Raw genomic sequence first — 26,327 nt, forward strand, 5'->3', positions numbered from 1 at the left:
GGGCTCCCAGGTGAATGTTGGGGTCGATTTGGGGGATTTTGCAGGATTTTGGGGGGTCCTGGCTGAATTTTGGTGGATTTTGGGTGTTCTGGGAGGATTTTGGGGATTTTTCGGGGCTCCTTGAGGGATTTTGGGGTGAATTTGTGAAAATTTGGGGCTCCCAAGTGAACTTTTGAGTGAATTTGGAGAATTTTTGGTTCCCAAGATAACTTGGGATGAACTTGGTGGAATTTTGGGGTGAATTTGTATCTCTCAAGTGAATTTTGGGGATAATTTGGTGGATTTTGGGGCTCCCAGGTGAATTTTTGGGCGAATAGGTGAAATTTTGGGGCTTCCAGGTAGAATTTGGGGGTAAATTTGGGGATTTTTGAGGTTCCCAGGTGAATTTTGGGGATCATTTGGGAGTTTTTTGGTTCCCAGGTGAAATTTGGGGATATTTTGGTGAAGTTTGGGGGTTCCCAAGATTTGGTGTATTTTGGCTGTCCCAGTTGAGATTTGTGGGGTCTGGGTGAGTTTAGGGTGAAATTTGAGGGATTTGGGGTGTTCTGGGGGGTCCCTGAGGGATTTTGGAGATTTTTTGTGGGATTTTGGGTTCCCAGGTGAATTTTGGGGTGAATTTTTTTGAATTTTGTGTCTCCCAAGTGAATTTTGGGGATAATTTGGTGGATCTTGGGGATCCCAGGTGGAATTTTGGGGATTTTTGGGTTCCCAAGTGAATTCTGAAGTGAATTTTGGTGGATTTTGTGTCTCCCAGGGGAATTTTTGGGTGAATTTTGTGGATTTTGGGGCTCCCAAGTGAATTTTGAGGTGAATTTTGTCAAATTTTGGGCTTCCAGATGAATTTTGGGGTGAATTTGGTGGATTTTGGGGTTCCCAAGTGATTTTTGGGGTGAACACAAAAGCACCTTTTAATTCTTTCAAACAAACTTTATTTGCAGTAACAGAACTAATTAATTCATTGCTTTTCCAGGCCTCATTTGCATAAAGCGCGTGGCCCCGCCCCGATTTCCATATAAGGTGAGCTCATTTGCATAACGACATCTGACCCCAAAGTGACCCAAAAATGACGCAAAATGGTCCTAAAATGACCCAAAATGGTCCTAAAATGACCCAAACAGCCCAAAATTACATAAAAATCACAGGAATTAACCCAAAATTATCCCAAAATGCCCAAAATTCCCCCAAAAATGACCCCAAACTGCCCCTAAATGACCCAAAATTACCCAAAATTCTCCACAAATGTCCCAAATTTCCCTAAAATGACCCAGATTTCCCTGAAATCCTCCAACATGACCCGAAATTCTCCCAAAATGACCCCAAACTCTCCCAAAATTGCCCCAAACTCCCCAAAATCAACCCAAAATCATCCAAAATGCCCCAAAATTCCCCCCAAATGACCCAAATTTCCCAAAAATGACCCCAAAAGTCACATAAATGGCCCCTAAACTGGCCTAAACTGCCCCCAAACTCCTCCTAAATGACCCCAAATCACCCAAAACTCCCCAAAACTCCCCTTAATCCAAAAGAACGCCCCAAATCCCCTCAAAATGACTCAAATTTCCCCAAAATTCCCCAAATTTCCCATAAATGACCCCAAAATGACCCCAAAACTCAGAAAAAAGGTGCCAAAACTCACCCAAATCACCCCAAAACATCCTTCAGTGACCCCAAAAATCCCATAAATTACCCAAAAATCCCCCCAAAATTCCCCAAAATAACCCTAAAAATCCCATAAATGACCCCAAATTCCCCACAATCCCCCAAACCACCCAAAACTCCATTAAAAAAAACCCCAAAATTGCTTACAGTGTCCCCAAACCTCCCCAAAATCCCCTCCAAAACTGCCATATTTTCCATATATGGTCATTGCTTCTCCCCCCTCCCGCCTCATTAGCATAGTGGGCGTGTCCTCATCACATGGCATCCTCATTAGCATAGTGGGCGTGTCCCCCTCACTCCATCCTCATTAGCATAGTGGGCGTGTCCCCCTCACTCCATCCTCATTAACATAGTGGGCGTGTCCCCTCACTCTAGCCTCATTAGCATAGTGGGCGTGTCCCCCTCACATGTCATCCTCATTAGCATAGTGGGCGTGTCCCCCTCACTCCAGCCTCTATAGCATAGTGGGCGTGTCCCCCTCACTCCAGCCTCATTAGCATAGTGGGCGTGTCCCCCTCACTCCAGCCTCTATAGCATAGTGGGCGTGTCCCCCTCACTCCAGCCTCTATAGCATAGTGGGCGTGTCCCCCTCACATAATCCTCATTAGCATAGTGGGCGTGTCCCCCTCACTCCATCCTCATTAGCATAGTGGGCGTGTCCCCTCACATAATCCTCATTAGCATAGTGGGCGTGTCGTGGGGCGCGGTGGGCGTGGCCTGACAGGGCCCCCAGGTGTCTCACTCTCCCCCAGTGCTCGACCCAAAATCACCCAAAATGTCCCTAAATCCCCCCAAATTCTCAAATGGCCCTAAAACTCACCGAGATCACTCCCGATCGTCCCTCAGTCACTGCAAAAATCCCATCAATTACCCCAAAAAATCCTCCAAAATTCCCCCCAAATGACCCCCAAAATCCCCCAAAACAACCCCAAAAATCCCATAAATGACACCAAAACAACCCCAAAAATCCCATAAATTACTCCAAAATCCCATAGATTTCCCCCAAACGACCCTAAAAATCCCATAAATTATCCCAAAAGATTGCAAAATGAGCTAAAACTCCCCCAAAATCACCTATAATGACCCCAAAACAACCCCAAAAATGCCATAAATTCCCCCAAAAATCCTCCAAAATCACCAAAAATTCACCCAAAACTCCCCCAAAATCACCTATAACGATCCCAAAACAACCCCAAAACTCCCATAAACTACCCCCAAAATCCCATAAATTACTCTGAAAGGACCCAAAATGCTCCAATACTCCACCAAAATCCCTCAAATTTCTGCCAAAATCCCCCAAAATTCCCCCGAAACAACGCCAAAAATCCCATAAATGTCCCCAAAACTCGCCCAAATCTCTCTAGGACGTCTCTCAATGACCCCAAAAATTGGATAAATAAGCCCCCAAAATTCCCCAAAAATTGGAAAAATTCCCTCAAAAATTCCCCAAAATTACCACAAATTCCCCCAAAAATCTCATAAATGGCCACAAAAGGACCCAAAATGCCCCAAAACTTCCCCAAAATCACCCAAAATGACCAAAGGTGCCTCTAAATTCTCACAAACTTTTCTCAAACCAGCCTAAAATCCTCCCAAAATGACCTTAAATGGCCCAAAATCACCAAAAATTGCCCCCAAATGCTCCAAATTTCCCAAAAAGTTCCCCCAAAATCTCCCCCAAATATGACCCCAAAGCTCCCTCATGATCCAAAGAAATGGCCCCAAACTACCCCAAAATTCCTCTAAAGTTGCCATAAATGACCCCCCAAATGACCCCAACACCCAGAAAAATGACCCCAAATTCCCCCCAAATCCCCCAAAATCACTCAAAACTCCCCTGAAGTGACCCCAAAATTCCCCCCCAATGTGCTGCCATCTCATTAGCATAATGGGCGTGTCTGGCCCGGCCTCATTAGCATGATGGGCATGTCTGGCCCAGGCCTCATTAGAATAGTGGGTGTGTCCAGCTGGCCTCATTAGCATAGTGGGCGTGTCCAGCCGGCCTCATTAGCATAGTGGGTGTGTCCAGCCAGCCTCATTAGCATAGTGGGCGTGTCCAGCCGGCCTCATTAGCATAGTGGGCGTGTCCTGGGGCGCGGTGGGCGTGGCCTGACGGGTGCCTCCAGGGCCAGCAGGTGTCTCACTCTGCCCCAGTGCTCGGCCTCAGTTTCCCCCGGGCGGCGCTGGCTCTTCCCGGCCAGCAGGTGGCGCTCGGCCGCCGCCCGCAGCTCCCCCGGGTCATAGAGAGGGGCGGGGTCCAGCCCGTGCCGGTTGATCAGGGACACCAGGTACTCGCTGTAGTGGGCCCTGGGTGACCAGAGTGACCAATGAGTGACCACTGAGTGACCACTGAGTGACCACTGAGTGACCACTGACCGTAAACTGCCCAAAAACCGCGCGAAAAACAGGCTAAGAATGGCGGAAATAGACCCGAAAATGACCCAGAAATGACCCAAAAATGACCCAAAGTGGCACAAAATGGTCACAGAGTGACCACAGTGACCATGACCCAAAACCACCCAAAATTACCCAAAAATGACCTAAAATTGAGCTAAATAATGACCCAAAATCTACTTAAAAAATGATAGAAAAATCGACCCAAAAATGAACCCAAAAACAACCCAAAAATTGACCCATAAATGGCCCAAAGCCACCCAAGAATAACCCCAGAAAATGACCCAAAAATGATCCAAAAATTACTCAAGAATGATAGAAAAAATGACCCAAAAATGAACCAAAAAATGACACAAAAATGACCCAGAAATGACCCAAAAATGATCAAAAAAATGACCCAAAATAAAGCAAAAAATGGCACAAAAATGACCCAAAAATGACCAAAGAATGACCCAAAAAAAATGAGCCAAAAAATGACCTAAAATGGCCAAAAAAAGAGCCAAAAATGACCTAAAAAATGACCCAAAAATGTCCCCAAAAATGACCCAAAAAATGACCCAAAAAATGACCCAAAATTGACCCCAAAATGATCCAAAATTGACCCAAAAAATGACCCAGAGTGACAAAATCGCCACTGATTGACCATAGTGACCATGACCCAACCCTGTCCCAAAGTAACCCAAAAAATGACCCAAAAATGACCCAAAAGTGTCCAAAGAAAGTATCCAATAATGACCCAAAAACACCCAAAAAATGAGCCAACAATGGTCAAAAAATGACCCAAAAATGACCCAAAAAATGATGAAAAAATTGACCCAAAAGTGATCAAAGAAATGACCCAAAAAATGGCCAAAAAATGACCCAAGAAAATGATCCAAAAATAATCCAAAAATGATCCAAAAAATGACCCAAAAATGATCCAAAATTGAGCCAAAAATAACCCAAAAATGACCTAAAATGACCAAAAAATGACACAAAAAATGATCAAAAAATGACACAAAATGAACCCAGAATATGGCCCAAAAGTGACCCAAAAAATGACCCAAAAAACAACACTAAAAATGACCCAAAAATGACCCAAAAATTGACCCAAAATGACCCAATATATGACTCAATATATGATCTAAAATTGACCCGAAAATAAGCCAAAATTGAGCCAAAAACGACCCAAAAATTGACCTAAAAATGACCAAAAAATTGACCCGAAACCACCCAAAAAATGACCCAAAAATAGTCAAAAAATGACCCAAAAATGACCCAAAAATTGACTGAAAAAATGACCCAAAAATGACCCAAAAATGACCCAAAAATTGACTGAAAAAATGATCTAAAAATGACCCAAAAATGACCCAAAAAATGACCCAAAAATGATCCAAAAATGATACAAAATTGAGCCAAAAATGACCCAAAAATGACCCAAATGTCCCAAAAATGTCCCAAAAATGACTCAAAAAATGACCCAAGAAAGACGCAAAAATAGTGAAAAAATAGTCAAAAAATGGTCAAAAATGCCTTAAAAAATCCAAAAAAAATCCCCAAAAATCCCCAAAATTGCCAAAAATCCCAGAAATGCCCAAAATTGCCCAAAATTTCCCAAATTCCCCCCAAAACTGACCTGCAGAGCCCGGCCTGGCCCGGGGCCGTTTCCCTCCCGCACGGCTCGTCCCGAAAGGCGGCCCCGACCTCCTTCTGCTCCGGGACGGGGCAGAGACCTAAACATGGGGCAAAAATCCCAAAATTTGGGAAAAAATACAGAAATCTGGGGGAAAATACAGAAATTCGTGAGAAATTTGGGGGTTTGGGGGAAAAAAATGGGGTTTTTAAGGGGGAAAAATGGGGTTTTTAAGGGGGAAAAATGGGATTTTTAAGGGGAAATTTTGGGGATTTTTGGGAAAATTTTGGGGGTTTTGGGGAAAAAAATTCAGGAGTTTTGGGGAGAAAAAATGGGGAAATTTTGGGGGAAAAAGGGGAAATTTTGGGGAAAATGGAGATTTTTTGGGGGGAAAATGAGAATTTTGGGGTAAAAAAATGGGATTTTTGGGAAAAAAATTTGAGGTTTTAGGTGGAAAAAATGAGGATTTTTGGGGGGAAAATAGGAATTTTGAAGAGGAAAATTTGGGGATTTTGGGAAAAAATTTATAATTTTGGAGTGAAAACTTGGGATTTTTTGGGAAAAAAAGAATTTCAAGGGAAAAATTGGGAATTTAGGGGTAAAAAAATGGAAATTTTGGAAAAAGAATTGGGATTTTGAGGGGAAAATGAAAAGTTTTGGGGGAAAAGAAGGATTTGGGGCAAAAAATGGGAATTTTTTGGGTAAAAGGAATTTTGGAGGGAAAAAATTGGGGATTTGGGGGTGAAAAATGAGAATTTTGGGGGGAAAATGGGAATTTAGGGAAAAAATGGGAGTTTTGGGGGAAAATGGAGTTTCAAGGGAAAAAATTGGAATTTTTGCGGGAAAAAATTGGCAATTTGAAGGAAAAATGGGAATTTTGAGGAAAAAATGGGAATTTTCAAGAAAAAATTGGGAATTTTGAGAAAAAAACAGAATTGGGAAAAAAAAAGAGATTTGGGGGTAAAAAATAAGGATTTTGGGGGGGAAAATTTGGGACTTTTGCGGTGAAAAATGAGAATTTTCGGGTGAAATTTGTGGATTTTATGGGGAAAAACGGGGATTTTGGGGTCTCTCAGTCCAAACGAGTCCAAACCAGTATAAACCAGTCCAAACCAGTATAAACCAGTACAAACCAGTGGGGTTGGGTGGGGCCTCAGGGGGCGGCTCCGTCTCAAAGGCGACATTGGCGGACTGGGAGAGAAACCAGTTTAAACCAGTATAAACCAATATAAGTTAGTATAAACCAGTAAAACCTGGATAGACCAGTTAAACCAGTATAAACCAATATAAACCAGTATAAACAGGTAAAAAGCAATATAAACCAATATAAATCAATATAAACCATTATAAACCAATATAAACCAATATAACTCAGTATAAACCAATATAACCCACTATAAACCAATATAACCCACTATAAACTAATATAACCCACTATAAACCAATATAACCCACTATAAACCAATATAACTCAGTATAAACTAATATAACCCAGTATAAACAAATATAAACCAGTATAACCAATATAGCCCAGTATAAACCAATATAAGCCAGTATAAACCAGTACAAACCAGTGTAAACCAGTGTAAACGAGTATAAAAATCCCAATTTAAACCCAGATTTTTTCCCCTGTTTTTGACCCTTTTCGAGCCCCAAAATCCCCCGAAATGGCCCCAAATCCCCTCCCAGTCCAAACCAGTTTGTCCCAGTGCCCTCCCAGTATAAACCAGTATAAACCAGTAACCCCAAACCCCCATTTTCCTCCATTTTTATCTTCATTTTCCCCATTTTCTCCCCATTTTCCCCCCCATATTTTCCCTTATTTTTGCCCAATTTTTTCTCCATTTTCCCCCAATTTTCCCCCATTCCCCTCTCATTTTTCTCTCTATTTTCCCCATTTTTTCCCAATTTTCCCCATTTCCCCCATTTTCCCCCATTTTTTCTCTATTTTCCCCATTTTTTCGCCATTTTCCCGTTTTCCCCCATTTTTTCCCCAGTTTTCTCTCTATTTTCCTCATTTTTTCTATATTTTCCCCATTTTTCGCCCAATTTTCACCATTTCCCCCCCTTGTTTCCCCAATTTTTTCTCCATTTTCCCCACTTTTCCCCCATTTTTTCCCCTTTTTCTATTTTCCCCATTTTTTGACCAATTTTCCATTTTTTCACCATTTCCCCCCATTTTTCCCCTCCCAGTCTCTCCCAGTACAAACCAGTATAACCCAGTCCCAAACCAGTATAACCCAGTCACCCCAAACCCCAGTTCCCCCATTTTTAACCCTTCCTTCCCCATTTTTCTCTCTATTTTCCCCATTTTTGCCTGATTTTCCCCATTTTTTTACTGTTTTTCCCCATTTTTGTCCTCCCAGTCCCTCCCAGTCTCTCCCAGTCCCTCCCAGTCTCTCCCAGTATAAACCAGTAACTCAAACCCAATTTTCCCCATTTTTAACCCTTTCCTTGCCATTTTAACCCTTTCCTTGCCGATTTTAACTCTCCCCCATTTTTTGCTCTATTTTCACAGTTTTTTCCCCCTTCCCCCCATTTTCCCCCATTTCCCCCCAATTTTTTCCCCATTTTTACCCCTTTTTTCTCTCTATTTTCTCCATTCCCTCCCCATTTTCCCCCCAATTTTTTCTCCATTTTTCCCCATTTTCCCCCCAATTTTCACAATTTTTTCCCCATTTTTCCCCATTTTTCCCCTCCCAGTCTCTCCCAGTACAAACCAGTAACTCAAACCCAATTTTCCCCATTTTCAACCCATTTTCACCAATTTTTTAACCCTTTCCTTGCCATTCTAAACCATTTTTCCCCATTTTTCGCCCAATTTTCACCATTTTTTCACTGTTTCTCCCCATTTTTCCCCTCCCAGTACAAACCAGTATAACCCAGTCCCAAACCAGTATAAACCAGTCACCCCAAAACCCCATTTGCCCATTTTTAACCCTTTCCTTGCCATTTTTAACCCTTCCTTCCCCATTTTCCCACTATTTTCATAATTTTTTGCCCAATTTTCTCCATTTTTTCACCATTTTTCCCCCTCCAGTTCCCTCCCAGTCTCTCCCAGTATAAACCAGTAACTCAAATCCGATTGTCCCCATTTTTAACCCATTTTAACCCATTTTTAACCCTTTCCTTGCCATTTTAACCCTTTCTTCCCCATTTTCCACCCAATTTTCACCCTTTTTTCACCGTTTTTTCCCCATTCCCCCCCCAGTTTTCCCACCAATTTTTTCTCCATTTTCCCCCATTCTTCCCCATTTCCCCCAATTTTCCCCCATTTTTCCCCAATTTTTCCTCCATTTTTCCCCATTTCCCCCCATTTTTCCCCAATTTTTTTCTCTTTATTTTCCCCAATTTTCACCCGATTTTCACCATTTTCCCCCCATTTTTCTCCCCATTTCCCCCTTTTCCCCCATTTTTCCCCTATTTTCCCCCCTTTTTTCTCTCTATTTTCCCCATCTTTTGCCCATTTTTCCTCATTTTTTTGCCATATTTTCCCCATTTTTCATCCGATTTTCACCATTTTTTCACCGTTTTTCCCCATTTTTTCCCCATTTTTCCCCTCCCAATCCCTCCCAGCATAAACCAGTCCAAAGCAGTCCATACCTGGAGCAGCTGCTGCAGCCTGGGGGGTTCCCAGTCCCGCAGGTAGAACAGACAGTCCCGGGGGTGGTGCCCGTGGAGGGACCCCCGGAGGGGACACTGCGGGATGGGGCAGCTCTGAAAGGGTTAAAAATGGGGGGGGAAATGGGGAAAAAAGAGAAAAGAAAATAAAAAATTATTTGGAAAAAAATTGGGGAAAAAGGGGAAAAAAATTGGTGAAAATTCGTGAAAATTTGGGTTAAAAATGGTGAAATTTTGACCCAAAATCACTCAAAAATGATCCTAAAACTGACCCAAAATTGACCCAAAATCAACCACAAGAAAGGCACAAAAAAACCTCAGAAGTGACCCCAAAAAAGACCAAAAATGACCCAAAGTTGACCCAAAAACTGGTACAAAAATGACCCAAAAAATGACCCAAAAATGGACTCAAAAATGGCAAAAACTGACCCCAATATTGACTCAAAAATGACCCAAAATTTCTGACCATTTTTATATTTTTTTACCTTTTTTTCCACTTTTTTTTCCCATTTTTCACTGTTTTTCCCCATTTTTCCCCTCCCAGTATAAACCAGTAACTCCAAACCCCATTTTTCCCCATTTTTTCTCCATTTTTTCTCTCTATTTTCTCCATCTTTTACCCAATTTTTGTCATTTTTTCCCCGTTTTTTCACATTTCCCCCTCCCAGTATAAACCAGTATAACCCACTCCCATCCCAGTATAAACCAGTATAAACCAGTAACCCCAAAACCCCATTTTTCCCCTTTTCTGCATTTTTAAACCATTTTTAACTATATTTTCCTCATTTTTTACCCATTTTTCCCCATTTCCCCCCATTTTTCTCTCTATTTTCCCCATTTTTTCATCATTTTTTACCCATTTTTCCCCACTTTTTCACCGGTTTTCCCCATTTTCCCCCCTCCCAGCCCCTCCCAGTACAAACCAGTACAAACCAGTAACCCTAAACCCCATTTCCCTGTTTTTTCCCCATTTTTTCCCTGTTTTTCTCCATTTTTCCCCCGTTTTTTCCCATTTTCGCCCTCCCAGTATAAACCAGTATAACCCACTCCCATCCCAGTATAAACCAGTATAAACCAGTAACCCCAAACCCCATTTTTCCCCCATTTTCCCCTCTATTTTCCCCATTTTTTGCTCAATTTTCATCATTTTTCCCCGTTTTTTGCCCGTGTTTCCCCTGGCAGTCCAAAGGCTCACCCCCGGGCGGTGGAACTGCCCCCCACAGCCGGCACAGAACTGGTGCCTGCACTGGGAGCACTGGAAATGCAAACAGCCCCCCCGGGCCAGGGCAAAGCGCTGCCCGCACTGGGGACACTCTGCAATTAAAGAAAAATGCACAAATTTTACACAAAATTGATGGAGAAATTTAAAAAAAAAGTTGTCCAAAATTCTCCCTTTTTTTGAGAAGAAATTGGCTTTTTTTTCAAAAAAAAAATCCAATTTTTTACCCAAAAATCCCTTTTTTTTCGCCCAAAAAATCACATTTTTTGGTCAAAAAAAAAATCACATTTTTGGCCCCAAAAATATCTGTGTTTTTGACCAAAAAACCCTCCTTTTTTAACCCCAAAAGTTGATTTTTTTATCAGTCAAAAAAATCACTTTTTCCCCCCAAAAAATCACTTTTTTTGCCCAAAAAAGTCCGATTTTTTTTAACTTCAAAAATCGCATTTTTCTCCCCCCAAAAATCATTTTTTTCCACCCCAAAATTCACAGTTTTTCTCCCCTAAAATTCCCATTTTTTCCACCCAAAAATCTTTTTTTCCCCAAAAAATCTATTTTTTTCCTCCAAAAAACATATTTTTCTCCACCAAAAAATTCCCATTTTTGACCCCCAAAAAATCGTATTTTTCCCAAGAAAACTTCATATTTTCTATCCCATAATAAATTTCAAAAAAAATTCATTTTTTTCTGCAAAATAAAAATGCAGAAATTTTACACAAAATTTACCCAAAATTGATGCAGAAAATTAAAAAAAAAATACTTCCCCAAATTCCCCCTTTTTTTGCTGAAAAAATTGCAATTTTTTACCCCTAAAAATGGATTTTTTCACCAAAAAAAATCGCAATTTTTCATCAAAAAAATTCCCATTTTTTCGTCAAAAAAATCATATTTTCTCACCCAAAAAGTCGCATTTTTCTCCCACAAAAAAAATCACTTTTTTTGCCCCAAAATATCCCGTTTTTTCCCCCAAAAAATCCCATTTTTCTCCCATGGAATCCCCGTGTTTGCCCCAAAAATTCCCAATTTTCCCCCAATTTTTCTGGAATTTTTTCTAAAATTCCCAAATTTCCCCTGAAGTGGCAAAAAAACCCAAAAAAACCAAAAACAAAACAAAAAAAACCAACCAAAAAAACCCCAAACTAAAAAATGCCCCAAAATGCCCCTTTTTTTTTCCTGAAAAATTTGCGTTTTTCCCCCCAAAAATGTCCTTTTTTTTTTGCCCAAAAAATTCAATTTTTTTAACCTCAAAAATTGCATTTTTCATCCTCAAAAATCCCTTTTTTCCACCTGAAAATCAATTTTTGCAAATAAATTCCCCCTTTTTTTCCCCTAAAAATTGCTCTTTTTCTCCTCAAAAAATCATTTTTTTTAGCCCTAAAAGTTTCATTTTTACCCCCAAAAATCTCAGGTTTTCCTCCCCAAAGTTCCCATTTTGTCCCCAAAGCTCTCAATTTTTCCCCCCCAAAATTCCCATTTTTTCAAAAAAAAATCCCTTTTTTTCTCTTAAAAATCCCAAATTTTCCCCCTCAAAAATTCATTTTTTTCCTCTTAAAATCCTCTTTTTTTTTCCCCCTTAAAAATCCTCAATTTCCGCCCCCCCAAAAAATCCCATTTTTTTTCCATTAAAAATCACATTTTTTTTCCATTAAAAATCCCATTTTTCTCCATTAAAAATTCCCATTTTTCCTCCCAAAACCCCCCAAATTTTTCCCCAAAAAATCCCAATTTTTCCCCATAACTCCCCATTATTTTAACTCCCCATTTTTACCCAAAATCACATTTTTTTTTACCCCAAAATTCCTATTTTTCCCCCAAAATTCCTATTTTTCCCCCAAAAAATCCCTTTTTTACCCCAAAATATTCCAAATTTTCTCTCCCCAAAATCCCATTTTTCCCCTAAAAAGTCCCATTTTTTTTTCCATTAAAAATCCCATTATTTTTTTCAAAAAAATCTCATTTTTTTCCCTTTAAAATATTCGATATTTTTTAAAAAAATCCTGCTTTTCCCATTTAAAATTGCCTTTTTTCCCCTCTTAAAAATTCGTCTTTTTTTCCCAAAAAATCCCAATTTATTTCCCTAAAAAATCCCTTTTTTTCCCCAAAAATCCCCATTTTTCCCCAAAATTCCCCTTTTCCCCCAAAATTCCCAGTTTTCCCCCTAAAAAATCCCAATTTTCTCCCCCAAAATCCCCAATTTTTTCCCCTTAAAACTCCCAATTTTTCCCCAAAAAATTCCTTTTTTTCCCTCTTAAAATCCTTTTTTTCCCCTTAAAAATCCTCAATATCCGCCCCGCCCCCCCAAAAATCCCATTTATTTCCATTAAAAATCACATTTTTCTCCATTAAAAATTCCCATTTTTCCTCCCAAACCCCCCCAAAATTTTCCCCCAAAAATCCCCAATTTTCTCCCATAACTCCCCATTATTTTAATTCCCCATTTTTCCCCAAAGTGGGATTTTTTCCCCCCAAAACTCCCATTTTTCTCACCAATTCCGGTGTCCCCCAGGAGCTCCCCCGGGCCCATCTCGGGCTCCCCCGAGCGCAGAATGAGCCCGAAATCGGCGCAGGACAGGGACGAGTGACGGGGGTCCCACTGCCAGGAAAGGGTTAAAAAAAAGGTTAAAAAATTACCAAATTTACCCCAAAATTCTCCCAAAATATTAAAAATATCCAGAAAAAAAACCCCAGGAAAAATCGACCAAAAAATGGCCAAAATCCGCCAAGAATTGGCCCCAAAAATCCCAAAATTATCTACAAAAAATACCCCAAAATTCCCCCAGAAATTCAGAAAACTCTCCCAAAAATTCCCCCTAAAAAAACTCAAAAAAAACCCCCAAAAAATCCCCAAAAAGATCCCCAGAATTCCCTCCAAAATCATCCCAAAAATCCCCAAAAATTCTCCCCCAAAATTCCCCCCCAAATTCTCCTCAAAAACCCCCCAAAATTTACCCCAAAATTATCGAAAAACCCCCAAAAATGATCCCCAAAATTATCCCAAAAATCCACCCAAAAAACCAGCCCAAATATCCCAAAAATTTTCCCCAAAATCCCCCCGAAAATCCCAAAATTGCCCCAAAATTACCCCAAAATTCCCCCCCAAAAAATCCCAAAAATTCTCCCCAAAATCCCCCCAAAAAATCCACAAAATTCCCACAAAATTCCCCAAAAAATCCCTAAAATGTCCCAAAAATTCTTCCCAAAAATCCCCCCCAAAATAGACCCAAAAAATTCCATTAAAAATTGGACCCCAAATCCCCCCAATGAGCCCCAAATGAGCCCCGGACAGGGAGGAGGGAGGGTGGCCCACGGGGGAATAAAGGGTTAAAATTAGTGTCAAAATCACAAAAAAATGACCCAAAATGGTCCCAAAATGGTCACAGAAAATCCACAGAAAATTCAAAAAAAAACTGGAAAAAATTGATCCAAAACCAGACCCAAAATCCCAAAATTATCCCCAAAAAATCACCCAAAACTACCCAAAAATTTCCCCAAAAATCCACAAAATTCTCCCAAAAATTCCCCCCAAATAATCCCAAAATTCTCCAAAAAATTCCCCCCAAAATTCTCCCCCCAAAAGACCCAAAAATTCTCTCAAATTGTCCCAAAATTATCCAAAATGTCCCAAAAAACTCCCCCCAAAATTATCCCAAAATTTTCCCAGAATTCTACCCAAATTTCCCGAAACTCATCCCAAAATTCCCCCAAAAATTCCCCCCAAAAGTCCCCCCAAATTTTTCCAAAATTCCCTCCCAAATTCCACCCAAAAATCCAAAACATGTCCCAAAAATTCCAAAAGTCCCAAAAAAAGAGCCCAAAAAAATCCTGAAAAATCTCCAAAAATTCTCCCCAAAAAAGATCAAAATTTCTCCCAAAAAGTCCCAAAAATTCCTCCCAAAATTCCCCCCAAAAAAGTCCCACAAATTCCCCCCAAATTTTCCCAAAATCCCCCCAAAAAAGACCCAAAAAATTCCCCAAAAAAATTAAAAATTAGACCCAAATTCCTCCCAAAATTGGCCCCAAAAATCCCAAAATTATCTACAAAATTCCCCAAAATTCCAAAAAAATGCTCCCCAAAATTCCCCAAAAAAGATCCAAAATTTCTCCCAAAAATTCCTCCCAAAATTCCCCCCAAAATCCCCCCAAAAATCCACAAAATTCTCCTAAAATGATCCCAAAAATTCTCCCCAAAAAAATCCCAAAAAACCCCACAAAATTCCCCCCAAAATTTCCCAAAATCATCCCAAAATTATCCCAAAAACCAAAAAAATTCCCCCAAAAAATTCCCCAAAAATTCTCCCAAATTTTCCCAAAATTCCAGAAAAAAATTCCAGAAAAAAATTCCAAAAAATTCCAGAAAATAATTCCCCCCAAAATATCCAGAAAATTCCCCCAAAATTCCAAAAAAGACCAAAAAAAAATCCCTAAAAAAGATACAGAAATTCCCCCCAAAAATCCCAAAATTCCACAAAATTATCCCTGAAAAATCCCTAAAATTTGCAAAAAAAAATTCCCCCAGAAATCCTTTAAAAAATCCTCAAAAAGTCCTCAAAAAATCCCCAAATTTTGCAAAAAAAGTTCCTCAAAAAGTCCCAAAAAATCCCCCAAAAAATCCTCAAAAAAAAAAAAAATTCCCCAACAATTCCCAAAAAAATTCCTAAAAACCCTCAAAAAATCCTCCAAAAATCCCAAGAATCACCCAAATTTGCCAAAAAATTTCTCAAAAAATTTTCCAAAAAATCCCAAAAAATCCTGAATTATTTTTTCCAAAAACTGCCTAAAATTATCCCCAAAAAATCCCCCAAAATTTCATTTTTTTCCCAGAATTTGCCCCAAAAAAGGACAAAAAATCCCAAAAAAATCCTCAAAAAATCCCCAAATTTTGCAAAAAAATTTTTCCAAAAATATACCCAAAAATTTCATTTTTCCCAAAATTTGCCCCCCAAAAAGCCATAAAAATGTCCAAAATTTGCCAAAATATTTTCCTGAAAATTCCTGAAATTTTTTTTCCAAAATTTGCTCAAAAAATCCCCAAAATTTCTCCCAAATCCCCCCAAAAAATTCCCATTAAAAATTGGTATTTTCAAAACCCCCAAATCCCCCAAAAATCTCCAAAAAATCCCCCAAATTTCACCCAAAACCTCCCCAGTCTCTCCCAGTATAAACCAGTACCCCCCAACCCCAAACCAGTATAAACCAGTATAAACCAGTATAAACCAGTATAAACCAGTAACCCCCAACCCCAAACCAGTATAAACCAGTATAAACCAGTATAAACCAGTATAAACCAGTATAAACCAGTAACCCCAACCCCAAACCAGTATAAACCAGTATAAACCAGTAACCCCCAACCCCAAACCAGTATAAACCAGTATAAACCAGTATGAACCAGTATAAACCAGTAACCCCCCAACCCCAAACCAGTATGAACCTGTATAAACCAGTAACCCCAAATCCCCTCCGAATCCCTCCCAATCCCCTCCCATTAACCCCAAACCCCCTCCCAGTCCAAACCAGTAACCCCAGACCCCAAACCAGTAACTAAAAACCCCAAACCAGTCTAAAGCAATCTAAAGCAGTCTAAAGCAGTCTAAAGCAGTCTAAAGCAGTCTAAAGCAGTCTAAAGCAGCCTAAAGCAGCCTAAAGCAGTCTAAAGCAGTCTAAAGCAGTCTAAAGCAGTCTAAAGCAGTCTAAAGCAGTCTAAAGCAATCTAAAGCAGTCTAAAGCAGTCTAAAGCAGCCTAAAGCAGTCTAAAGCAGTCTAAAGCAGTCTAAAGCAATCTAAAGCAGTCTAAAGCAATCTAAAGCAGTCTAAAGCAGCCTAAAGCAGTCTAAAGCAGTCTAAAGCAGTCTAAAGCAGTCTAAAGCAGCCTAAAGCAGCCTAAAGCAGTCTAAAGCAGTCTAAAGCAGTCTAAAGCAGTCTAAAGCAGCCTAAAGCAGTCTAAAGCAGTCTAAAGCAGTCTAAAGCAATCTAAAGCAGTCTAAACCAGTCCAAACCAGTCCAAAGCAGTCTAAAGCAGTCTAAAGCAGCCTAAAGCAGTCTAAAGCAGTACCGGGCGCTGGCAGCGGGGACAGCAGCACTGGTGGCACTGGGGACACTGGGCCGGGCCCTTCTCGGCCTCGAAGATGAACCCAAACGAGCACTGGGGGCAAACTGGGAGTTACTGCTTTATACTGGTTTATACTGGTTTGTACTGGTTTATACTGGGAGAGGACTGGGAGGGGACTGGGGGTTAATGGGAGTTACTGGTTTGTACTGGGAGGGACTGGGAGGGCCCCCAGTATAAACCAGTACAAACCAGTAGCCCCAAATCCCCTCCCAGTTCATCCCAGTATAAACCAGTAAGGGAAAAATACACAAAACCAGTATAAACCAGTATAAACCAGTGACCTCAAATGCCTTTCCTAATTCAAACCAGTATAAACCAGTAAAGGAAAAAGCCAAACCAGTAACTCCCAGTACAAACCAGTATGGCCTAAACTCCCTCCCAGTACCTCCCAGTATAAACCAGTACAAACCAGTAACCTCCAAACCCCTCCCAGTATAAACCAGTAACCCCCAATCCGTTTCCCAGTTCAAACCAGTATAAACCAGTAACCCCCAAGCCCCAAACCAGTATAAACCAGTATAAACCAGTAACCCCAAATTTCCTCCCAGTATAAACCAGTAACCCCCAATCCCTTTCCCAGTTCAAACCAGTCCCTCCCAGTTTAAACCAGTATAAACCAGTAACTCCCAGTTAAAACCAGTATGGGCTAAACCCCCTCCCAGTCCATCCCAGTCCTTCCCAGTTCAAACCAGTAACCCCAAATTCCCTTCCCAGTTCAAACCAGTAACCCCAAACCCCCTCCCAGTATAAACCAGTATAAACCAGTATAAACCAGTATAAAAATTCCCATTTTCCCCCTCCCAGTCCCCTCCCAGTATAAACCAGTAACCCCAAACCCCAAACCAGTCTAAACCAGTACATGGGGGCACCACAGGAACTGGGGGTCCCTCTGCAGCTCCAGCTCCGTCAACTTCCGGGTCACCAGGGCAAAGGTGTCGGGGTCCAGAGAGCGCCTCAGCTGCACCAGTATAAACCAGTATAGACCAGTATAGGCCAGTATAGACCAGTATAGACCAGTATAAACCAGTATAGACCAGTATAGGCCAGTATAGACCAGTATAAACCAGTATAGACCAGTATAGGCCAGTATAAACCAGTATAAACCAGTATAGGCCAGTATAAACCAGTATAGGCCAGTATAAACCAGTATAGACCAGTACAAACCAGTATAGACCAATATAGACCAGTATAGACCAGTATAATAATAAATGTTGTGATTTAAGGCAGTTTTTCAGTGGTTTGGAGCCTTTTAGAGCCCCAATATCCCCTCCCACTTTGTCCCAGTTCCATCCCAGTATAAACCAGTATAGACCAGTATAGACCAGTATAAACCAGTATTAAAAAAATCCTCATTTTCCCCATTTTTCTCCATTTTTGACCCTTTTAAAGACCCAAAGTCACCCCAAATTTTACCCCAGTAACTCCCAGTCCCCTCCCAGTATAAACCAGTAACCCCCAATCCCTTCCCAGTATAAACCAGTATAAACCAGTATAAAAAAATCCCCATTTTCCCTCTTCTTTCCCCATTTAACCCTTTAATCCCCTCCCAGTCCCTCCCAGTAACTCCCAGTATAAACCAGTAACTCCCAGTCTGCTCCCAAACCCCTCCCAGTATAAACCAGTATAAACCAATAACCCCAAATTCCCATTTTCCCCATTTTTAACCCTTTCTCTGCCGTTTTTTCACCGTTTTTGGCCATTTTTTCACAGTTTTCCCCCATTTTTTCGCCTCCTAGCCCCTCCCAGTATAAACCAGTATAAACCAGTAACTCCCAGTCCCACCCCAGTATAAACCAGTACAAACCAGTAACCCTGGATCCCATTTTTCTCCCATTTCCCCCATTTTTAACCCTTTCTCTGCCATTTTTCCCCATTTTTCCCCCATTTTTGGCCATTTTTTCACCGTTTTTCCCCATTTTTTTTCCTTTTCCCCCTCCCAGTATAAACCAGTATAACCCAGTACCTCGGGCTCCAGCGTGGACCAGTACCAGAGTCTCTGGGCATCGTCGTGCAGGTCGGGGCGGCCACAGCTGGGGCAGCCCAGGGCCCCCACGCCCCTTTCCCGCAGCCCCACAGTGAAATGGAGCCGGAAGCACTCGGGGCACAGCGGGCACGAGCAGCCCGGCAGCCACTGCATCTGAACGGACCAGTATAGACCAGTATAGACCAGTATAGACAGTATAAAGTGGTTTCATACCAATACAAAAACAATTAACCCAAAAAAATGGAATTGGAGCCATTAAAATGGAAAACCAGTTCATCCCAGTTCATCCCAGTAAACCCCCAGACCAGTATAAACCAGTACAGACCAGTACAAACACGTACAGACCAGTATAGACCAGTACAAACCAGTTACATCCCAGTTCGAAAGGAAAAATGGAATTGAAGTAATTAAGCACCAAACCAGTATAAAGCAGTAGCTCCCAGTAGTTCCCAGTTTGTCCCAGTAAACCCCCAGACCAGTATAAACCAGTATAAACCAGTACAAACCAGTATAGACCAGTATAAACCAGTACAGACCAGTATAAACCAGTAAGAGCCCAATAATGGGTTTCTATGGTGCTGCTGCCCCCCAGTGGCCACTGAGGGAACTGCAAGCATTAAACACCAAACCAGTATAAACCAGTATGAACCAGTTCAAATCAGTTCACTCCCAACCCCTCCCAGTATAAACCAGTAACCCCAAACCCCATTTTCCCCAATTTTAACCCTTTTTTGGCCATTTCCCCACCATTTTTAACCCTTTCCCCCCAATTTTTTCACTGTTTCTCCCCATTTTTTCCCTCCCAGCCCCTCCCAGTACAAACCAGTAACTCCCAGTATAAACCAGTTACCCCAAATCCCTATTTCCCCCGTTTTTAACCATTTCTTTGCCATTTTAACCCTTTCTTTGCCATTTTCTCCCCGTATTTCCCCATTTTTCCCCTCCCAGTCCCTCCCAGTACAAACCAGTAACACCAAAACCCCATTTTCCCTGTTTTTAACCCTTTTTTAGCCATTTTTAGCCATTTTCTTGCCACATTTCCACAGTTTTTCCCCATTTTCCCCCTCCCAGTATCCCCCAGTCCCCCCAGCCCCTCACCAGCAGGCGTGGCAGGGCCCAGGAGCACACGGAGCACTCACACCTCAGTCTCCTCAGCAGGGCCGCCCTGTCCTGGCAGGAGCCCACGGCCTCCACCAGTTCTCCCAGTAAGGGCTCCTTACTGGGCTCGGCCTCGGGCACCCGGCCCAGCCCCAGCTCCCGGCCCAGGGAGGCCACCAGGGAGGCTCTGCCCCAGCTGGCCACGGGGAGGGTGGCCAGGATCTGCCTCAGGAGGGCCTGGAATGGAGAAAAAACCAGTATAGACCAGTATAGACCAGTATAAACCAGTATAGACCTGGACGGAAAAAATCCCAAACCAGTAACTCCCAGTAAAACCAAATTTGTCCCCAGTGACCCCAAAGTCACTCCCAGTTCATCCCAGTAACCCCCAAACCTCATCCCAGTTCATCCCAGTAACTCCAAAGCCCAAACCAGTATAAACCAGTATAAATCAGTATAGACCTGTATAAACCAGTAAAGACCAGTAAGAAATAATTCTGGACTTGTGAGGAAAAAGACGAAACCAGTAACAAAATATCCCAAACCAGTAAGTCCCAGTAAGACCAAATTTGCTCCCAGTAAGACCAAATCCCTTCCCAGTAACCCCAAACCCCATCCCAGTTCATCCCAGAATAAACCAGTATAGACCAGTAAAGGAAAACACAAAACCAGTAAGGAAAAATGAGAAACCAGTAAGGAAATACATGAAACCAGTAAGGAAATACATGAAACCAGTAACTCCCAGTAAGCCCAAATTGGCTCCCAGTGACCCCAAATCCCTTCCCAGTGACCCCAAACCCCATCCCAGTTCATCCCAGTAACCCCAGAGCCCAAACCAGTATAAACCAGTATAAACCAGTATAAACCAGTAAGGAAGAATGTAAAACCAGTAAGGAAAAAATATGAAACCAGTAAGGATCAGTAACCCCAAACCCCTTCCCAGTCCCTCCCAGTTCCCTCCCAGTATAAATCAGTAACCCCCAAACCCCCTCCCAGCTCCTCCCAGTTTATCCCAGTATAAACCAGTAACCCCAAACCCCCTCCCAGTATAACCCAGTTCCCTCCCAGTCCCCTCCCAGTCCCTCCCAGTATAAACCAGTATAAACCAGTAGCTCCCAAATCTCCTCCCAATGCCCTCCCAGTATAAACCAGAATAAACCAGCAAGCCCCAAATCCCCTCCCAGTCCATCCCAGTTCATCCCAGTAAAAACCAGTAAGTCCCAAACCTCTTCCAGTCCCTCCCAGTATAACCCAGTATAACCCAGTATCCCCCTCTGACCTGCTGGTCGGGCCTGTTGAAGTCCAGGCCCGGCCCCGCCCCCTGTTGATGACGTAAGCGGAAGGGGTGGAGCCTCAGGGCCTGCAGCTCCTGCAGCGCCCCCCAGTGGCTGCCCCGGTGTCTCTGCAGCGCCTCCGAGACTGGGACAGGATCAGGGAACCCCAGTGAGGACAGGAGCTGCAGCTGGGACCAGTATGGACCAGTATAAACCAGTATGAACCAGCATGGACCAGTATAACCCCCCCAGTGGCTGCCCCAGTGTCTCTGCAGTGCCTCTGAGACTGGGACGGGGTCAGGGAACCCCAGCGAGGACAGGAGCTGGGACCAGTATAGACCAGTATGGACCAGTAAAAACCAGTATAAACCAGTACAGACCAATTTGGATTGATTTGCACCAGTATAAACCAGTAAAACACATTAAAATCACCAATTTTTAGAGCCAAATTTATCTTATTTGGACCAGTATAAAGCAGTATAGACCAGTATAAACCAGTAATAACCAGTACAGACCAATTTGGATTCATTTGGACCAGTATAAAACAGTATAAACCAGTAAAATGCATTAAAATTCCTGATTTTTACACCAAAATTTACCTTTTTTGGACCAGTTTGGACCAGTATAAACCAGTATAAACCAGTCTGGATGGATCTGGACCAGTATAAACCAGTACAAACCAGTATAAACCAGTAAAATCCCCCTTTTTTACACTAAAATGTGTCTAATGTTAACCAGTATGAACCAGTTTGGACCAGTATGGACCAGTACAGACTGGTTTGGATTGATTTGGACCAGTATAAACCAGTTTAGACCAGTAGAGACCAGTAAAGCACATTAAAATCCCCAAGTTTTAGAGCCAAATTTACCTTGTTTTGACCAGTATAAACCAGTTTGGACCAGTATAAACCAGTACAAACCAGTACAAACCAGTCTGGATCGATCTGGACCAGTATAAACCAGTACAAACCCGTACAAACCAGTCTGGATCGATCTGGACCAGTATAAACGAGTATAAACCAATATAAACCAGTATAAACCAGTACTAACCAGTATAAACCAATAGAAACCAGTATAAACCAGTATAGACCAGTATAGACCAAACCAGTATAGACAAGTATAAGCCAATACATGTCAATAGAAGTCAATGTAAACCAGTCTAAACCAGTCTAAACCAGTACAAACCAGTATAAGCCAAGTTATCTCCTCAAACATTAAGCCACGCCCATAAGTGTTGAAGCCCCGCCCACAAATGTTGAAGCCCCCCCCACATTTCAAGCCCCTCCCCCAATCCCCCCATTTAAACCCATCACTTCAAGCCCCGCCCCTTTCTCACCTGCCGCCTCCTCCGGCCAATCAGAACGCGCCGAGCCCTCTCGGGGTCCCCCTCCCCCTCCAGCCAGGCCCAGGCGGCCTCAGCCAATGAGAAGGGCCCGAGGGAGGCCCCGCCCCCCGCCAGGGCCCTCAGCTCCGCCCCCAGGAAAGCCCGGAAGTGCCGCAGCTGGGCGGGGGAGGGGCCGGAAATGGCGGGAAAATGGGAAAAGGGGGCGGGGCCAAGAGACTCGGGGGGGAGGCCCTGGGATTCTGCTGCCTGGAGGGAATTAAAGCAAAATAAATAACAGTAAATAAAATTAAATAAAACTAATTAAATTTAAATACAATTATATAATTTTAGATACTTTAAATACATTTAAACACACTTAAATACATTTAAATACATTTATTAAAATTAAATACATTTAAATGCATTTAAATAAAATTAAATGTATTTAAATAAAATTAAATAATATTAAATAATATGAAATAATTTAAATAATTAAAAAAAAACATTTAAGTACATTTAAATGAAATTCAAAAATTTTAAATAAAATGGAGAAAAATCGTAATTAAAAAAAATAATAGATTGAAATTAATATAAAATAGTAAGCAATATAAAATGATAGATAACATAATGAAATAAAATGAAATTAAATTAATAAATAAAAATAAATATAAAATCATAAGGAACAGAAAACAAAATAAAAAATAAAGTAAATATAAAAAAATAAAAAAATTTGCTGAGGGGGAAAATAGGGGGGGAAATAGTAAAATAAATTTAAATAAAATTAAATAGAATTAAATAAATTTAAATAAAATAGTGAGAAATCGTAATTAAAATAACATTATAAATTGAAATAATTATAAAATTATAAACAACATAAAATGATAAATAACATAATAAAACAAAATCAAATAAAATTAATTATTACAAATAAATATAAATACAAATAAATATAAATACAAATAAATATAAAATCATAAGTAACATAAAATAAAGTGTAAAAATGAAGTAAAGATGAAAAAATAAAATAAAAGAAAAATATTTCCTGAGGGGGAAAATATGGGGGGAAATAATGAAATGGTGAGAAATAATAATTTAAAAAAAATAATAAATTGAAATGAATATAAAATAATTAACAACATAAAAGAATCAAAATTAAATAAATTAAAATAAAATAGTGAGAAATACGAAACTAAAATATTATAAAATAATAAATTGAAAGTAATATAAAATAATAAACAATAAAAAATATATAACATAATAAAATAAAATTAATAAATAAAAATAAATATAAAGTGATAAATAACATGAAATAAAATTAAAAAATAAAGTAAATATTAAAAAAAATTCCTGGGGGGAAAATAGTGAAACAAATTTAAATAAAATTAAATAGAATTAAATAAACTTAAATACATTTAAATAAATTTAAATAAATTTAGATGAAATGATGATAAATTGTAATTAAAATAAATAATAAATTGAAATTAATATAGAATAGTGAACAACATAAAATAATAAACAACTAAAATAATCAATAACCAAATAAAATAAAACAAAATAAAATAAAATTAAAAATAATGAATAATGTAGAAATAAAGTAAAAAAATCAAGTAAATAAAAATATCTATACTATATTTACAATAAAAAAAATGAAATAAAACAATATAAAGTAATGAACAAGATAAAATGGAATAAAAATCAAATTAAACTCAGCAGCCGGGGGACGAAAATTAAAAAAAAATAAGTAAATTTAAATAAAATGGTAACAAATAGTGATTAAAATAAAAGGAGTAAGGGAAAATAAGGGGAAAACAATGAAATAAATTGAAATAAATATTTCCCCCAAAATTTTCCCCAAAATTCGCAACATTTCCCCCAAACTTCCCAAATATCCAAAAAATCTCCAAAATTTCCCCCAAAATTTCCCAAAAAATTTCCCCCAAAATTTCCCAAAAACCTCAAAATTTCCCCCTAAAATTCCCAAAATTTCCAAATTTCACCAGAATGTCCCAAAAAAATTCCACCAAATCCACCAAAATTACCACAAAAATCTCCCAAATTTCCCCCCAAAATCCCCAAAATTTCTCCCAAAATTCCCCAAATTTTCCCCAAAATTCCCAAATTTTCCCCAAAATTTTCAAATATTCCCAAAACCTCCCAAATTTTCCATTAAATTTCCCAAATTTTACCAGAATTTCAATAGAAATTCCATAAAAATTCACAAAAATCACCAAAAAATCTCCCAAATTTCCCCGTCGAATCTCTCAGAATCTCCCAAAATTCCCCAAATTCGCAAAATTCCCCCAAAATGCTGAAAACTTTCCCCCAAAATTCCAAAATTTGCCCCTTAATTCACCAAATTTTCCCCAAAAATTCCTCAAAATTTCCCAATTATCCCCAAATTTTCCACCAAAAATTCCCAAATTCCCCCAAATCCCCAAAATTTCCCAAAACTTCCCAAATTTCCCCCAAAATCCCCAAAATTCCCAGATTTTACCAAAATTTCCACAAAAATTCCCCCAAATCCACCAAAGTCACCACAAAAATCTCCCAAATTTCCCCCTCAAATCTCTCAAATTCCCTCAAAATTCCTCAAATTTCCTCAATTTTACTCTAAAATTCCCAAATTCTCCCATGATTTCCCAAAAATCCCTAAAATTTTCCCAAAACTCCCTAAATTTCCCCCAAAATTCCCAAATTTTCCCAAAATCCCCAAAATTTCCCCCAAAATTCCCAAATTTCCCCCCAAATAACCCAATTTGCCCTAAAATTCCCAAAATTAACAAAAATATCCCAAATTTTCCCCCAAAATCCCCAAATTTTCCCCAAATTACCTCCAAAATTCCCAAATTTCTCCAAAACCCACAAATTTTCTCAAAATTTCCAAATTTCTGAAAAATTCCCCAAAATTTTCCCCCAAACTCCCCAAATTCCCAAATTTTTCCCAAAATCCCCAAATTTCCCCCAAAATCTCCAAATTTCCCCTAAATTTCCAAAATTTACAATTTTTTCCAAAAATCCCTAAATTTTCTGCAAAATTTCCCAAAAATTCCCAAAATTTCCCCCAAAATTCCCCAAATTAGCCCCAAAATTTCCAAATTTCCCCCAAATTTTCCCCTAAAATTTCCCAAAATTTCTTTCAAAATTCCCAGATTTCCCCAATTTTACTCCAAAATTCCTAAATTTTCCCAGATTTTCCCCAAATCCCCCCCCAAAGTCCTCACCTTGACAATCTCCAGCAGGCGGCGCCCGTCCTGCAGCAGCCGCCGCTGCCGCAAAGCATCACGGGAAGGGGCGGAGCCAAACCCGGAAGTGCCCTCTTCCACCCCGGAACTTCCTCCATGACCACCACAGGAGGCCGCCATATTGTCACCGGAACAGGCGTGGCCAACACTGGAAGCCGCCATATTGAAGCCGGAAGAGGCATGGCCAGAACAGGAAGTGCCCCCTTCAACCCCGGAAGTGCCTCCATTGGCACCACCGGAGGCTGCCATCTTGTCACCGGAAGAGGTGGGGCCAAAACCGGAAGACACCGTTTCAGACTTAGAATTGGCCATTTTAGACCCGGAATTTCCATTTTTAGAAACGGGTGTGGTCTCAGTGATGACGTCACCGGAAGTGGCGTGGCCGCAGACGTCACAGTTGGGGGCGTGGCCTCGGTTGATGAAGGTGCAGCGGGGGCAGGGCCAGACCGGGGTGGGGGAGGGGCTGGGCTGGAGAATTCCCCCAAAAAATGGAATTTTAGGACCCAAAATTCTCATTTTTTACCCCAAACTTCATATTTTTTAACCCGAATTTCCCATTTTTAACCAAAATTCCCTTTTTTTACCCCCAGCAATTCCCAATTTCCCGCCAAAAATTGCTCATTTTCCAATGAAATTCCCAATTTTTCCACCAGTTTTGATTTCCCCCCACAATTCTCAGTTTTCCCCTCAAAATTCCCAATTTTTTATCCAGAATTCCCAGTTTTTTACCCAAAATTCCTCATTTTTAAAAAAAATTCATTTTATTTACCCCAACAATTCTCTTTTTTTCCCAT

The 26,327-nt window shown here is 40.4% G+C and overlaps 1 protein-coding gene across 11 annotated transcripts; it reads right to left on the minus strand.

Annotated features, from left to right (window-relative positions):
• Positions 1 to 918: 918 nt before the first annotated feature.
• LOC310920617 (E3 ubiquitin-protein ligase RNF31-like) lies at positions 919 to 26,060 on the minus strand. 11 transcript variants are annotated; one of them, XR_014592019.1, is made up of 16 exons: positions 25,513 to 26,060; positions 22,304 to 22,558; positions 20,973 to 21,155; positions 19,694 to 19,930; positions 18,575 to 18,748; positions 17,471 to 17,569; positions 16,555 to 16,644; positions 12,993 to 13,098; positions 10,482 to 10,600; positions 9,269 to 9,382; positions 6,799 to 6,856; positions 5,669 to 5,765; positions 3,663 to 3,966; positions 2,830 to 3,567; positions 2,382 to 2,733; positions 919 to 1,999 (listed from the first exon to the last, which is right to left on the minus strand). XR_014592019.1 is itself a non-coding variant. In XM_083880680.1 (13 exons), the coding sequence occupies exons 1-13, from the start codon at positions 26,047 to 26,049 to the stop codon at positions 3,729 to 3,731; spliced, it is 2,307 nt and encodes a 768-aa protein (XP_083736806.1). In that variant the 5' UTR covers positions 26,050 to 26,060; the 3' UTR covers positions 3,635 to 3,728. The 11 variants fall into 11 exon arrangements, 5 of the variants coding, with proteins under 5 accessions (XP_083736806.1, XP_083736804.1, XP_083736807.1 ...); XR_014592021.1 differs by adding an exon at positions 2,036 to 2,111 and having other exon boundaries at positions 919 to 1,962; positions 2,382 to 3,567; XR_014592022.1 differs by adding an exon at positions 2,036 to 2,111 and having other exon boundaries at positions 2,382 to 3,567.
• Between the last annotated feature and the right edge of the window lie 267 nt (positions 26,061 to 26,327).

The sequence above is a fragment of the Zosterops lateralis genome, assembly GCF_965231275.1.
Source record: "Zosterops lateralis genome assembly, chromosome: 31".
Classification (NCBI taxonomy): Eukaryota; Metazoa; Chordata; class Aves; order Passeriformes; family Zosteropidae; genus Zosterops; species Zosterops lateralis.

Bases quoted from the DNA above. Each gene is read 5' to 3' on its own strand.
- LOC310920617 (XM_083880677.1), bottom strand. From the start codon at position 26,049: ATGAGAATTTTGGGTCCTAAAATTCCATTTTTTGGGGGAATTCTCCAG. The intron at 18,749-19,693 runs GTGAGGGGCTGG...TGGTCCGTTCAG, and splicing joins GGGCCCTGCCACGCCTGCTG to ATGCAGTGGCTGCCGGGCTG. The intron at 9,383-10,481 runs GTGAGCCTTTGG...TAACCCTTTCAG, and splicing joins GGCAGTTCCACCGCCCGGGG to AGCTGCCCCATCCCGCAGTG.